The following is a 15686-nucleotide window of genomic DNA, read 5'->3' on the forward strand; positions in this document are numbered from 1 at the left end:
CCCCCCCCCTCATGGATATGGGGGCTATTCAACCAGTACCAGAAAAGGAAAAAGGACAATGATTTTATTCAAGGCTTTTCCTGGTACCAAGAAAAGAAAAATCATGGCGTCCAAATCTGGACTTATCAATTCTGAACACTTTCCTGGACATTCCAAAATTCAAAATGCTGACTTTGCAACAGCTACTGCAAGAATGCCTGGTTGGTAACTGTAGACTTAAAAGAGGCAAACATGCATAGCCCAGTAAGGGAATCTTGCAGAAGATGCCTCCACTTCAAAGCAGGCTTTTTGCATTACCATTTCTCTGCACTGCCCTTTGGCTTATCTTGTTTAGATATATATAAGGAATTTTGAAACTTATACACTTCTATTTTAATATATTTTAAATATGTAATTGTCTGAAAAATTTGTTAGGCTGGCTGAATCATGTGATTTAATTATGTTCCTATTTAAATGCCTTTTAGATTCATTCAATTTTATGTACTGATGAAGGGTGGTTAACCCGAAAGCTTTGCTTCTTATTAAATCTTTTGGCATGTAAAGTGTATTGGATTATTTAGAACCTGAATCTGATGTGTTTGCCATTTTGACTGTGCTTATCTACTGTGCCCAGGGTCTTTACAAAGTGCCTGGCACCAGTAATTGCATTCTGCAGGCAAAGAAACATTAAAATGTATCCTTATCTGGACGATTATTTCATTCAGGCAGAGGACAAGGACGCTCTTCTTCAACATCTGGTGTTTGTAAAAAGGCTTCTAGAATGTCTAGGGTACACCATAAATGAAAAGAAATCACAACTGGTACCCTCTCAAATAATTACATTCCGGGGTGCAAGCTTGAATACAACTGCCCAGATGGCTTACTTCACGCCAGCCAAACAAATGCAATTGACAACATGCTTCAAAAAATGGTAACAAAAATCCAGCTATCTGCAAGACAAATTCTGCAGGCTTTGGGATTCATAGCATTTTGCATTCTACCAATTCCATTTGCGAGACTGCATATGAGGAAATTTCAATGGTACCTAAAAAGCTTACGGAGTCAGCATTGTGACAGCCTGGAAAAAATGATTCCTCTCATTCCCTGCCTGCAACAGCAGTTTAGTGGGCAGAGACACGTCACCAAAATAAGGGACTGTCATTTATTCTACCCCCTGCCACCCAAACCCTAACTACAGACGCATCAGACTATTCTTGGGGGGCCCACCTGGCAGGGAGATGCATTCAGGGCAAATGGAGCCCAAACAAAATGCATCTACATATCAACCAGAAAGAAATGCTAGCTGTTCAGAATGCTCTGACAGCCTTCAAGGATTTACTTTATCCAGGACAACTACTGATAAAGACGGGCAACACCACAGTTATGTGGTACATAAGCAGGGGGGTACCCACTCCTACCCTCTTTGCAAACTAGCCATGGCCTTGTGGAACACAGCCTTGACTTACCAAATACATCTTCAAGCTCAGTTCCTGCCAGGAAAGCAAAATAATCTGGCAGACGACCTAAGCAGAAATCTTATGGACCCGCACAAATGGAAACTGGATCCACAAATCTTCAGCATGTTAACACAAAAATGGGGAAGCCCAGACATAGATCTATTTGCCTGTCTTCAAAATTATCAGTTGGATAAATTCTGCACAAGAACTCATCTAAAAAAAACATGGAAAGTGGATGCTCTATCCTTCAGCTGGAAAAACCTATCAGTCTATGCCTTTCCCATTTTGTCTCTACTCTCCAAGGTCTTACAAAAAGTCAGATAGGAAAAAACAAAAATGATTCTAATTGCTCCGGACTGGCCTCGCCAACACTGGTACCCACTTCTAAGGAATATGTCACACCTTCCTCCATGGTACCTGCCTCAAACACCTCACCTATTGTCTCAGCAGAACTATCAAATTCTGCACACTCTGCTCCAAACTCTGAATCTTGCAGCATGGCTATTCAACTAATTTTACCCACCACATCTCTCAGTAAACCTTTGATGGATGTCATTTTGGAAGCCAGAAGGCCTAGTACTAGAAAATCTTATGCTGATAAATGAAAGAGATTCTGTGCTTGGAACCAAGCACAAGGAATAGACACAGCAAAGCCCAATATTCCTCAGATTTTACAATACTTAACTGAGATGCTTGACAAAAAACCTATCTTTTTCTTCAATAAAAATCCATGCCTCTGCCATCTCTGCTCATTACAATACAGAGACTCCCCTCTTTTCTCATCCCCTGCTAAAACAGTACCTCAGAGGGGCCAAAAATGTAAGGCCTCCCAGGAGAGTGCCAACTCTTGCATGGGACCTCAATTTTATGCTGGAAAAACTCACCGTACCTCTTTCTGAACCAGCAGCTACTACGGATATAAAATTTCTTTCTTGGAAGACAGCTTTTCTTTTGGCAGTCACTTCAGCTAGAAGGGTTTCAGAACTACAGGCTCTCATGGCAGTGGAGCCTTTCATTATATTTTACCCGGACAGGGTGGCCCTCAGGACCAATCCTTCTTTTATACCTAAGGTGGTATCCAGTGTGGCTCTTATCCAGACCATTCACCTGCCAACTTTCTTTCCAAATCCGCAGAACAAGGGGGAGCGGATTCTGCATTCATTGGATGTACACAGACAACTAAGATTCTACTTAAACAGGACAAAATCTCAAAGTGTGAGCAACTACTGGTGGCAATTGCTGCAGGGTCAGAGGGGAAGGCTATATCAAAGCAGGCTATTTCTAAATGGATAAGCCATTGCATTCGTTTCTGCTACTTGCACCATGGTAAACCTGTGCCCAAGGGGATCAGATCCCATTCCACCAGGACTGCCTCTACTTCAGCAGCCTTTCTCAGAGGGGTCCCTACCAGAGGCATTCTAGAAGCTGCTACTTGGAGCTCAGTTCATACATTCACAAAGCATTATGATTTACCTCTCTTTTCTAAATCCAGGGCAGGCTTTGCCACTGTAGTCCTGCAGGGCGTTACAACTGCTCCTAATGCTGTTTAGCTCTATCCTCCCATCCATAGCTTTGGGATTCTACCCAAATGTAATGACTGCAACAGTGAAACATGAAGAACATAGTACAGTTGTGTACACTTACCATAAATTTAGATATTCAAGTGTATTCACTGTTGCAGTCCGGATTACCCACCCACCAGCCCCCTTTCTATACCTTTTCTTTCCTTCACTATACTCAAAAGCTGTTGTGGTGTATTTGCTTTTAGTTGAAGGTAAATTTTATGTTTCTAAAGTGCATTTATATATTTATAGTTTTATATATATAAATTTTTGATCCCCATTTGGGGGGCACCTGACATCGGGGGCAAGAAAAACTGATTAAAATGGCGTCGGCTGCATGTTTTATACCCCTGACGACCTGATGTCATGGAAGAGGGGACTGCAACCGACGCAGGACCCAAGACTTTGTTATTCAGGCCGACTGAGGGCAACCTGCCAGCAGATTGCCCAAATGTAATGACTGCAACAGTGAATACACTCAAGCATGTACATTTATGGTAAGTGTACACAACTGTACTTTATATATGTTGTAAACAGAAGTCAAAGAATGCGTGACTTGTTTAATGAAACTGAATATAAAGAGATGCAATGGAGTCTTAGACTGGGAGCTGAGAAAGTCCCAGGATTAAATGATGTTGTCCCTTTAAAACCAGCTCTAGCAAAAAGGAGGGTAAACTATTGATTTTCATTGGCTGTGTTGTACTATATTAGATGCTAGGTTTTTACTAGTGTTTTATCATCTGATGAAGGGATTTACCCGAAAGCTCTTATGATACTGCTTTTATTGTTTTAATAAAGTGAAGTTGCTTCATACATAGCGTGGTAGTACTTGCCTTACTTTTGGATTTACTATTTGGTTTTCCTGATGAAGTCTAGGAAGAAAACAGTCATGCTTCAAGGGGAGGTACTGGGCTGCTTGACAGGAAAAATCTCTTGCAGATGTTAGGGGATGCCTTATACTGCAGCTAGTTGCACGTCTCCTCTGTGCCACTTTGTTGAGTGTGTGTGTGTGTGTGTGTGTGTGTGTGTGTGAGGGAATAAGGCAGCAAATGAAAAGTCAAAAGTACCCCCAGTGGCTTTCTAAATGACCCCGCCCACTTAACTGTTATTGCAGTGATGAGGAATAAATCGACTGATTGTCTGGCAAATAGTCAGCAGGTAATGGGGCCAAAAAAAGGAGAAAAGTCTTGCATCTGAGTTCTGATGCCCCATTTAGATTATTGTTAGTTGGTTGGAGATATGTGGGCAGTGGAAATGAATGCCAGACTCCTCCTCTGTTTATTATTCCTGTTTGTAGTCTTAAGAGCTGATGCCATCGCTTAATTCTACCCTGATCAGTGGGCTTATGCCTACCTCACACTTGCTTTATAAAGTGGTACAGTGAATTGTTGTGTGTATGTTACCTTTCTGTTTTGAAGGCATTGACATCACTGATGCAGAAGCATAATAGTTGAAACTGTGCCTCTGAAATGGAACTGCACCTGATGTTGTCATTTCTTGGTCATCACCTTGTTGCAGAGGGATTAAACCTTAATTGCAAGCTAGCTGACTCAGTTTGTGTATTGGCCCAGGTGCTTGGGGGGGGGGGGGCTTTGCAGAGAGGGTGAGAGTAAGCAGCCAGTGTCGGCTCACCCATCCTGGTGGGGTCACTGCAGCCCAACCCACTGTGTGCCAAGCTTTTAATACAGATGGAAGCTGTGGCACACAGTGTCTGGTTAAGAGGTCCACTCCCATCAAACTGTGCATAGCAGAGCATCTGCATTAGGATGCTTGTGACATTGAGAAGGCATTGTAGGGGTCACAGATTTCAGATTGCCATTAGTGTCAGTAGGTAGACCAAGGGAAAAAAGTCCTTTCTCCAAGGCTGCCTGGATGACAGCCCCTAACTGTTGGTTAAAACTGGTCACCTGAGAATAAGATTCTGCTAGGCTGATCTTCTTTGGAATCTAGGGGTATTCCTTCTCAAGTAAAAATGGGTGGAAAGTAAGTATTGTAAGAAATAAGTGACAGTCTGAAGAAAGGAGGTTAATGGTGGACAGACAAGGCAAAAAAACAGGTGGTGTCACTTTGCCAGTCTAGCATTCAGTTATGTCATTAATCTTAGACTTGCGGAAATGGGAACAGTAATCGGTAGTCCCCTCTCTGAATTTCTGTTAGTTGATTTGTAGCATGATGTTGACACCCAGGTGTATTACATATCAAAAGTGTGTTTAAATTATATTAAAAATAGTCGCGTTTCTTTTCAGCCACTGAAAATAAAGATTCCTGAAAACCTGACAACTGAAATTGGTGAGTATGATGCTAATTGTCCTCATTTTAAATGTTAAGAATCACTGGTAAAAAGGTAGCAGTTGTGGATGCATTCTTTATGAATGCAGTGTGCCTTAGCATTGCAGGTTAGCATTCTGTATGAGATCACGTTAGTGTTTTTGGAAAGTTGCATTGTGGTGATAAATTGTAAAATCTAGTTCTCAGAAACTGTGCCAGAATAACTGTTATTGTTATGATAAATCAGTAACTTACTGTGTTCTAAATCTATTGGTTAGCTTGAATGGGTCTCTGTAACCCCCTTTTTTGTTGGTCTTATACAACCTGTAAAAAAAACAAAAGATCTCAAAGTTTAGCTGTCGTGCAGAGCTGGCTTTTACTTCATGTTGGAGGTTAATGTGTAGGACATACAGAGTAATTTTCTTGGGAGGGACAGAGCTGCATACGTTACAGATACTTTTTTTCCTTCTTTTAATTTAGCCTTTTCATTTTGTGCAATATTCTTTGTTTATACAGAGGCAAGTCTGCGGAGCCCAGAAGAGGTTCGCCTCATCTTTGCTGAGGCACAAGAGTGTGTACTCCCTGAAATCCAGCATCAGATCCAGGATTACAGGTACCACTAGCAGAGAATTTTATCCCACGTTTTCAAACCACTAATCTGTAGTGGCAGATGTAATGTAATCTGTACACTAATTCTTGTAGTGGCATAACCTAAGGTCTGCAGATGTGTAAGCTGCTGCGTCACTCAGTTGTACATTTAATTGTGTATTCCACCCACTCTTTCATAGTCGTTTGACAGTTTTTCTATTAACAGGACAATGTAGTACAGTTGTTGTGAAGCTATTACAGGCTAAATTCTATCCATGCAAACTTTTTAGGGAAAATCACTAAAATAGTGAAAATTGTGCAGTCAAGTTATTTAAAATTGTGGATCCTCTATAGCTTATAAATGAATGTTTTTTCTGTTCTTATTGATTCATATTTCGCTGTACGCTATTTTACTTTTTCAGCTTCAGTAGCCTTTTTTGTTGTCATTAGTAGTAGTTTCAAGTTGAGTTTAACTCGCACAGTCATCTTACTTCAGAATGTTATTTACAGTAGTTCCAAAGAAAGAGAACATCACATAATGTCACTGGCATCAGTTTTGGCATCAGACTTCTTCAAATTTGTTCTCTGGTTTTAGTTCATTTAGTTTCTATTGTAGCTATTTTTAAACAGATGTTATGTTCATGTTCTTCCTTCTGTTGTAGACCAAAGCATTTCCCCAGCAAACAGCATTGTAACAGAGTCATCTTTATTCAGGATACTTTTTCATGGTGCATGTTTTCTGGTAATATAACATGCTACATAAACTTCTTCATGCAAATTTAAGTTACCCACTTTGAGGTTCAGACCTTAACATTCTGAGTTGTGCCTTTTCCAGCTCGAAGTCAAACACGCAGAATTCAGATCTCATTCTTCTGCTCCATCAGCCTGCCACATCTAATTGAGGCTGTGAGAAGATGGTGAAAAGATGAGGCTGCTGCTGCCTCACATATAAGTGAGTGTAAAAACAGAGACTTAGAGGGGGATTTTGTCCACTGAAGAGACTGTTAATGGTTGAGGAAAGTCCTTCCTTAGGATATCAGAGTTTCAGGATGAGTCTTTTGACATAAAAACACCAGTATAAGAATGAAAACTTGACAGCCCGACCTGCATCACTACCTTTGTCACCCCCTTTCCACTAGTTCCATTGATTCCACCTTCCTTGTGTTGAGAACTAATCATTTTGCAAGCTACAAAATGTTAACATGGATGTCAACTTTTCACTGCTGCCCCTTTATTTGCACCCTTACCATAACCATCCACCACAGGGCACCTGTGCCACTGCCCATCATCAGCTTCCTGGCACTACTGGGCTAGCTTGTATTGTTGTAGGCCTGGGTACAAGAACAACAACCAGCAAATAATCTTTAGGACAGCTGTTGGTCTCTGACAGACAACAGGAGACCAGAACTTTTTTTTGCGATTACAGGAGAATCACTGATCAGGATTTAAGGTGCCGTCACTGACCATGAGTTTTCATAGATTGGGCTTGATCAGTGCCCCTTCCTGCTTTCAACTGTAAAATGTTCAGTGGAGCAGCTTTGGAAGCAGCCAGATAGGCACTGGCTTTATTTCCATCATTGGCATCTTTGTTGCTAAAAGAGATACTGACACCCTCGCAGCCGCTGCTTGCACTAGATAAAGGAGGTCAGACTTCACAGACAATACTATTTCTTGCTTCCCCTTTCCTCTTCCTTATCCTCCTCCTCCTCACATGATGGGAGGCACAGGAAGAAGTGACTTCCTTATCCTTCTCACATGGTGGAAGACAGGAAGAAGTGACTTCCTTATCCTCCTCCTCACATGATGGGAGGCACAGGAAGAAGTGACTTCCTTATCCTCCTCACATGATGGAAGACAGGAAGAAGTGACTTCCTTATCCTCCTCACATGATGGGAGGCACAGGAAGAAGTGACTTCCTTATCCTCCTCCTCACATAATGGGAGGCACAGAAAGAAGTGAAGCATTAGATCCCTTCTATCTGCACATCTTTCTTACAAGGGTGTGAAGAGGTCTTCTTACTCTTCTGATGATTTAGGGTCTGCATCCCTGATAGGGTATAGGCCAGATTCCTTGACCCTGATTTAAAAGAGGAGGCTAAAAGTTTCTGGTAGGTTCATAGGTAAGTACCAGGCTACCTGCTCTTGTGGGCCAATTTAAACTTAACCAAGTTCCATGTGAAATAACTATCCCATTTGGTGTTAGATTGGCCTTTCCCATTTCCTGATCAGTAATGATGTATTACTCCAATGGGAATAACTGGGATCATACCTTAGATATTTTGAGGAGACCCATGCATGGAATTAAGCATTTAGGATCTTCATCTCTCTATTAATTGTACAGGTTGCAGTCCTTGGGTAGATTTTCTGTTTTACATCCATAGATCCAAGTTGTGCTTGAATATGGGCAGGGATGAGATTTGTTTTCCATAGATAGGTAGTCTGTTCCAGTGTAACAGTATCCTCTGTGAGATAAACCCCTCCTTCCAAATGGTTCTGTTAATGCTGCAGTAGCCTTGGCTATATGGGTTCTATCCTGCCAAGGATATAACTGCCAGACAGGTTCCAAAGCTTCAGGGCACCTTCCATGTGCCCAAACTGTGAGGCAGCTCAAACTGAGCTGACTAAAAGACATGCTTGGGTACAAAGCCCTTCAGAGCTTTCCTGCTGCTGAACAGAGTACGCTCCTTCTAGGCTTCAGAAGATTGATGGTCAGTTTGGCTATTCCTTGGCTGGGCAGGTAAGTTCCCCTGGGGGAAACTTCCATTTTGTATTTGTGTATCAATACTTTTCTCGACGTTTGTGTTTTAACTGTCACAGTACTGTACTGTATTTTTAAAAGAGAGTACTTTTTCCCTGTCAATTTAAAAGTTGTTTTTGAAACCATTTTTTTCTATAGGAAATTGTGCTTATTTTACTTTTTTGGGGCTGGCAAGGTGCTTTAAAGTGCTTTGTATTGTGTTTGTCTGTGAAAAGGTGGCTTTTATAGATTTTTAATTTATACCAGCATTTGCTACTTGTTTTCCAAGGAACAATATGTTAGTCTCAGTCAACAAAACAGCATTTGCTATCACTGAAGGCTAGCAGTTTGCCTTAGCCACAGGTGGGTCACTCTGCTCTGGCCATTAGTTGTACCTCAGACCACACATTTTTTATTTCGGATCCCCCTGGTGAAGCCCCTACACACATTATAGACTGGGAGTTAGCCATGTCCTCTATGGCTGTTGGGGTGTCCTAAATGGGCAAGGGAGAGTCTCTCTTATCGGTCCTGGGAGAAGGAATAGGGAAGGCTTCCCTGTTTTTTTAGAGTGTTGTGCGCATCCCTGGGGAGGCTGCTTTTGCCAGTGATAACACCGTTAGCTTCATTTTCCTGACGAAAAGAAACAGAAAACTAAACATGTGACTTTTCCTCAGATTTCTTTAGGCTGGAGTACTTTACTGGATCTGGCTCAGGGTTCAATTCAAGCCATTAATCCTTCTTGTAAATTAGTTTCTCGTAGAACAAAAAGGGTTATGTCCTGAATCTGGAACAGATACAGAGATTTATACACAAGTTTATTATTCAGACTCAGAGGAAAGCTCAATTTCTGACTCTCCCTGTGGGGTTTCTCTTTCTCTGAGAATATTTTTAGAATGTGCTAGTATTTTCATTTGGAGAACACTGAAGTTTCTCAGTGAATCAGAAAATAGAGTGTGTTACAGAAGGATTTTCAAGAGCCTACACCCATTTATCATGTTCCATCAGCTTTAGGGGAAGTATCGGTTACTACTTACAGGTCTTCTGACAGTCAGCCAGCTGCCTCTGAATGGCAGATAGGCTGTATAAAGCTCCTCACTCTTTTAAATTTTTATGCACTCTTCCCAATCTTGGCCCAACAGCTATAACTTTAATTAATCCTACTGCTGCTAAACACTTAGATCCAGTGATGATCTTTGTGTTTCACTATTGCATTCCTGACTTGTGGGATTTTCTGCTGTGGAAACCCTTGGCCGGCCCAAGTACCAGAGTAAAAATCTCCTTCCTCCTAAGGTGGGTGGATGCCATACCCTGACATCGGTACGCTTGGGTATAATGGGAGCCAGCTGACGCCATGACATCAGATGTGAAGTTGTTCAATCTCGCCTTCATTCTTACTGATGGAGCCGATCCTCGGCTCTGACTCGGCCAAAATGCAAAAGCTGGAGGTTTTCAACCAGCTCGTGGCCTACTGCCTAGTCCATGATGCACTGGTGCTTCCCTCAGATCTCATTTGCCATTGCAACAGATTATGCGTTTCACCAGCTCTGGCCAGTGAAATTTAAGTGCATTTCTTCTTATTTACTAATTGTTACATTCCTTTCTGTTTATTTTAGCTAATAGTATGTTAGATTAGTTAGTGGATAGGTAGAGGAGAATTATCCTTAGTGCTTGTGCAGTCCTTTACTTTTAGAATTTTTCTTTGTTGTGTGGCCATTTTTATTAGGCCTAGTTTAAAACTCCCTATTAGTGCAGTTTGAATATATATATTATATATATATATATATATATATATATATATATATATATATATGTTCATAGGTTGATACTAGGCCATCTGCCCTAGGGCACTTATAAGCCTAGCCAGAGTGTGTTTGGCTTTCGCCACCCTTTTAGATTAGTTGACTGTGCCTCTGTATAGTAGGTCACAGTAGGTAGCCATATTAAGGTTAGTTTACTGTACTTTTGTCTAGCAAGGACACAGAGGAGATCCCAGGGGTAAACTTACGGTCTTCCATCCACTCATCAAGAATTCTCTTGAATAGAGTCAGTGAGGGGCTGTGCCTAACATGGATTGAGATTTTGTTCGAGTGAGGGGAGCCTCCAGCATGTCCTATTTATTTCTGTGCTGAGGTTCAAGTCCCTGGAGCGTGTAGCTCTAAGGGATTTGGATTTCTTGAGGTGGAGCATGTCCATTAATTCTGGGTTGGACATGGCTTTATATGTCAGACACGGATCGTCTCTGAGTAGGCGGTATGCAACTGAGTAGAGCTGGAGTTTCTTTAGCCGAAGTGCATAGGACATCTGTTAGAGTCCCTTGATCCTCTTGGTAATGTACTTTTGGGGTCTTTCTAGTTGCTGCAGGTATCAGGTAAGGTACACCCCAAATGGGGCATTGTATTCAATTATGGGCCTGATAAGTGATGAGTAGAGGGGCACAATGACCTCTCTTGATCTAGATGTGAGCCCTTTCGTGATAAGGTGGGCTATATAGAAGGTCTTTCTAACTACTTTGGCAACATGATTGTCAAAGGAGAGATTACTATCTACTTGGGTCCCCAAGTCCCTAATTACTTCTTCCGTACTTAATGGATTACCACCTATGTGGTAATTTGTGGGCAGTTTGTTTTTCCCAAAGGGGATGACAATGCACTTTTTGGCATGTAGCTTCAGGCCATGGCTCTGGCAACAATTATCCATCTCTGTGAGACCCTTTTGGAGGATGTTCGTGTCAGCCGGAGAGTCGATTATGGCACCCAGTTTGCAGTAGTCTGCGAACTTTGTCAGCCATAGTCCACCCGTGTTAGCCTGTACCTCGGAGAAATATATACCGAATGAGAGGGGTCCCAGGACTCTAGCCTTGTGGGATGCCACTTGTAACTGGTTTAGAGACTGACATGGCACCTGCGACTCTGACCATGTGGGTTCTATCCCTGAGCCAGTTTGCAACCCATCTTGTGACATAGGGGTTGATATTTAAGCTGGTGAGCTTATTTATGATGCCCGAGTGGGGTATTGTGTCGAAGGCTTTTGCGAGGTCCAGGTAGGCAGTGTGGACTACCTTCCCTTCATCTATGGCTTTGGTAACAGTTTCAAAGAAGTCAACCAGGTTCAAGAGGCAAGATCTGCCCTTAACAAAGCCGAATTGGGTAGGATCCAGTGTCTGGAGGTTCCCAATGTCCTTGTTTATGATTTCCATGATGATACGCTCCATAGCCTTGCAGACCAGGCTGGTCGGGCTTATAGGGCGATAGCTTCCGGGGTCTGTTGTGACACCACCTTTGTGGAGCGGGACCACTGTTGCTGTACGCCATTCCTTGGGTACATATCCTGTAGTAAGACTGAGATTGAACAGTGTCTTTAAGTGAGGGTTTAGTTCTTCTTGGAGCTCATGTAAGACGCAGCCTGGGACACCATCTGGTCCCATTGATGCTGTGTTTTTTGCTTTGGAGAGGGCAGCTCTCACCTGTGCCTCTGTGATCACAGGGAGGATACATTCTGTTGGGATAGACATTTGCTCTTTTGGAGGGGAAGGGGGCGGGGGGAGAAGTTTGCACTGAACCTTTCTGCCAGGATGTTGGCAGTGTCTGTGGGTTCAATGTATTTTTTGTCATTTTGCACTAACTCAGAGCATATCTGGGAGTTGCCTCCCAGGTTCCTGACATAACTAAAGAAGGCCTTGTGATTATTCTTACTGTCTTGTGCAGTTTTTCTTTCGAAGCTTGCCTTAGATGATTTTATGAGGGATCGTAGTTTCTTGCTAGTACTGATCAGAGATGCCTTCCATTTTTGGGATTTTGCTCTATCATGTAGTAGCTTCCTCCTTCTGTTATATAGCTTATTTATGGCCGGGGTCCACCAGACAGGTCTCATGCCTTTGGAGGAGTGAGTCTTGGTTTTATTTGGGATAGCATGCTCCCTGCATTCCTGTAGGTGTCCACAGAATGCTTTTGTAAAGGATTCTGCGTTTTGGGCTGTAGTTTCCACTGGCCCGGGGCCTTTGAAAGATTTCACCTTGGTTTTGAGAAGTGTGAAGTTTGCTTTTGAGAAGTTCTTCACCGTGGTTTCCTTGGCTGGGGGTGGGGATGGAATATGGATGTCCAGTGAGATTAATTTATGGTCTGATCTTACCAGTGAGGGTTATACCTCTGGTGTGGAACATAGAGACCCCATGTTGGTGATGACCAGGTCCAATATGTTTTCCCCAGTTGTGGGAGTGGTGACCAGTTGTTCCACAGCATTTAAGTTTATAAATTCTAGGAACCATTGGGCAAGGGTGTTTGGGCTTGAGTAGTTTTCCCAGTCAATGTTTGGGTAGTTGAAGTCGCCCAATATAATGGTGTTTGGAGAGACCTTCATATTTTCCAGTGTTCTCAGGAAAGCCGAGTGGGGTTCCTGTGTTTGAGAGGGTGGTCTGTAGCAGGCTACAAACTGAAAGGCAGTCTTGCCCACTGTTAGTTGCACATGGATGGTCTCCGATGCTTCGTGCAGTGCCACTAACCTGGAGGTGTGGGTATCTTTGATGTATATGGGTACTCCCCCTCCTTTTGTGGTTCGGTCCGAGTTTTGTGGCCGAAAAGCATGGTATGAAGTATAACCCGGTAGTGCTGGGGTGCTTTCGGGAGCCTTGGACCAGGTTTCTGTTACTGCACAGATATCGGTATTCTCCATACTGAGGAGAGTCTCGAGTGCGTGCATCTTGAGGTTTAGACTTCTGGCGTTGAGCAGCATTACCCTTAGTTTTTTCTTTGTGTTGTCTATGGAGGTGGGTTTGTCTTTTGAGCCTTGCCTAAAAAAGGCACTATGGGGGAGGCAAGAGCCTTTGCCAGTATTCGAAAACCCAGGGGTGACCGGTGCAAGCCGTCCCTCGCGAAGCATCGTGGCTTGTCGAGCATGTCATCCCAGGCTGACAGACACTGGATCCCCTTTGAATGACACCAATACTTTAGCCAATTGTTAAAATTGATTATTTTGTCTTTATACTGTGGCATCATTCTTGGTGAGGGCAAGATACTACTCAAGGTCAGGGTCATACCGGCCTGGGCTACATGATCAGAGAGCTCCTCTATGTCTCTTTTCATGTAGTCCAGGGAGGTTCGTCTCAGGTCATTCACACCAGCATGGACAATGACGGAGTCATATTTGTACTTGCTTTGGAGTGACCTGAGTGCATGTGTTATCTGGCGGATCCCGGCACCCGACAGGCAGCTTACTGTGACTTTCTCATTATTCAGTCTAGTGAGTGGGACGTCATTGTGTCTGACAATAGAGTCGCCTATTACAAGTGTATTCGGTGTGTTGTTTAGCCTTAAGGGCTTTGACTGTGTGGCACACTGACTTTGTGAGTTGTGTTACGTGGGTATTGTTCCATGGTGGGGGTTACTTGGATGTCTGCTTTGGAGGTCTCTGCTGCTTAGGCAGATTTTTGTTTAGAGCCTCCGAGTATGTTTTTGTGTGTTTATGTGTTTGGTTTGCTGGTGCGATGGGTCTATGTGAGACTGGATTTATCGTGTGTGTGGTTAGCTTTTCCTCCTGACCAGCTGTGCCAGTACTGGATTGAGAGAGCTCAGCCTCCAGTTTGGCTATATAGTTGAATCTCTCACATATGTTTGAGCTTGTTGGGAGGAGGAGAGGGTGGTCTGTGTACATAAGGCAGTTGTAACATTGCCTCAAGATTCCCAGATTTACCAGCTGGACTGGGGAGTAAACCTGAAACTGGCCTTTGGACATGCCTGAAAAGTATAGGGAACTACTTATTGACTGATCAGAAAGGACCAATATGGAGCAAGTACTTAAAAGGAGTATAAGAGGGTCAAGTGCTTAAGTTTATTAGTGTTTACTTGTAAGTTTACTTATATGAGCATGTGCTGGTCTTTAGAAAGAAAATATAGTGCTTATTTTGAGATTTAGAGCAGTTCTAAGGGAAAAAGTGAAGAGCAGACTTTGTGGAGCCGGAAAAAGTTTAAACCCGTTTAAGTGGTGCTGCGTTATGCGTAAAATCGCGCAAAGCCGCGCCAAAACGGGTTTTAAAGCAGGGGACTTGAAACAGATAGGAAATAGCCCAAAACGGCCAATAAACAACTAGTTAACTGGGCTGAGACCACTTCTCCAGGGACAGATAGGCTGCTCAAAGTTCCCCACTCTCACTGGTGAACAGAGAAGCTTCCTGCTATCCAAGTAAGGATATGGGCAACACAGGAACTTGTACTGAAGTCCGGAATACAGCAAAACCTGAATTCAGGACTAGCACAGTAAAGGCGGGAAAACAAAGATATATTTTTTTGTTTTTTTTTTTTAGGACAGTAGCAGAAGCAGAAAAACACAGTAAATATATAGATTCATATTTCATAGCTAACTATAGGTACTGTTAAAGCCCATTTTTGTCCGGGCATCTAGATATATATATATATATATATATATATATATATCTTGGTGGTGTTTCTTGACAGCCTAGAATTAGAGGCTAATTTTTTCCTTTAGTCGTTTTAATTTTTAGGGCTTAGTTGTCCTTTTAAAAAGTTGTTATTGCCTGTTTAAGTTAGGAGGCTTTATAACTTCCTTAGTGTGTGTGTGTGTGTGTGTGTGTGTGTGTGGTATAGCTTTATGTTCTGTTAAAGCCCGTTTTTTAGGGCATCTAGATATATATATTGCCAGTGTTTCTGCTGTGTGGATTGCTGTTTTTTAGCATGTCTCAGCAAGAAAAATCAAAGTCCAGATTTAAGAAGTGTCCTAAGTGTGGACAAAAGATGTCCATAACTGACTGACACTCAGAATGTGTTTATTGTTTAGGTGAGGTTCACCTGCAAGAAGACTACTCTATTTGCCATTCCTTTAGCAGTAGAGTGTTGCATGAAAGGAAGAGTAAGTTGGTTGCTAGGGGTCTAGTAAAATCTTCCTTTCAAGAATCACTGGACAAAGACAATACCCAGGACAAGATGTCTAAACCTTCAAAAACCTCTTCAGAATCATCTTCTGGGTTGGAGCCGAAGAAAGGTTCATCAACTCCTAAACTAACAGACAAACCATCTACTTCGGCTCCACAGATATCGGAACCGACAGTTGTTGGTAGGAGCCGGTCCCCAATTTTGGAGCCGGTATC

General features: G+C 42.6%; 1 protein-coding gene across 7 annotated transcripts in view; it reads left to right on the forward strand.

The window, feature by feature from the left end:
• Positions 1-15686, forward strand: part of ARHGEF11 (Rho guanine nucleotide exchange factor 11) — a 4318379-nt gene that overhangs the window by 2389370 nt on the left and 1913323 nt on the right. For all 7 annotated transcript variants that reach the window (XM_044059024.1, XM_044059020.1, XM_044059026.1 and 4 more), the window contains 2 exons: positions 5245-5287; positions 5783-5879. In XM_044059024.1, coding sequence (XP_043914959.1) covers positions 5245-5287; positions 5783-5879 — 140 coding nt within the window. The remainder of the gene's footprint in view (positions 1-5244; positions 5288-5782; positions 5880-15686) is intronic.

This window comes from Protopterus annectens, chromosome 17.part0 (genome assembly GCF_019279795.1).
Source record: "Protopterus annectens isolate FY-2018-M chromosome 17.part0, PAN1.0, whole genome shotgun sequence".
Taxonomy (NCBI): domain Eukaryota; kingdom Metazoa; phylum Chordata; order Ceratodontiformes; family Protopteridae; genus Protopterus; species Protopterus annectens.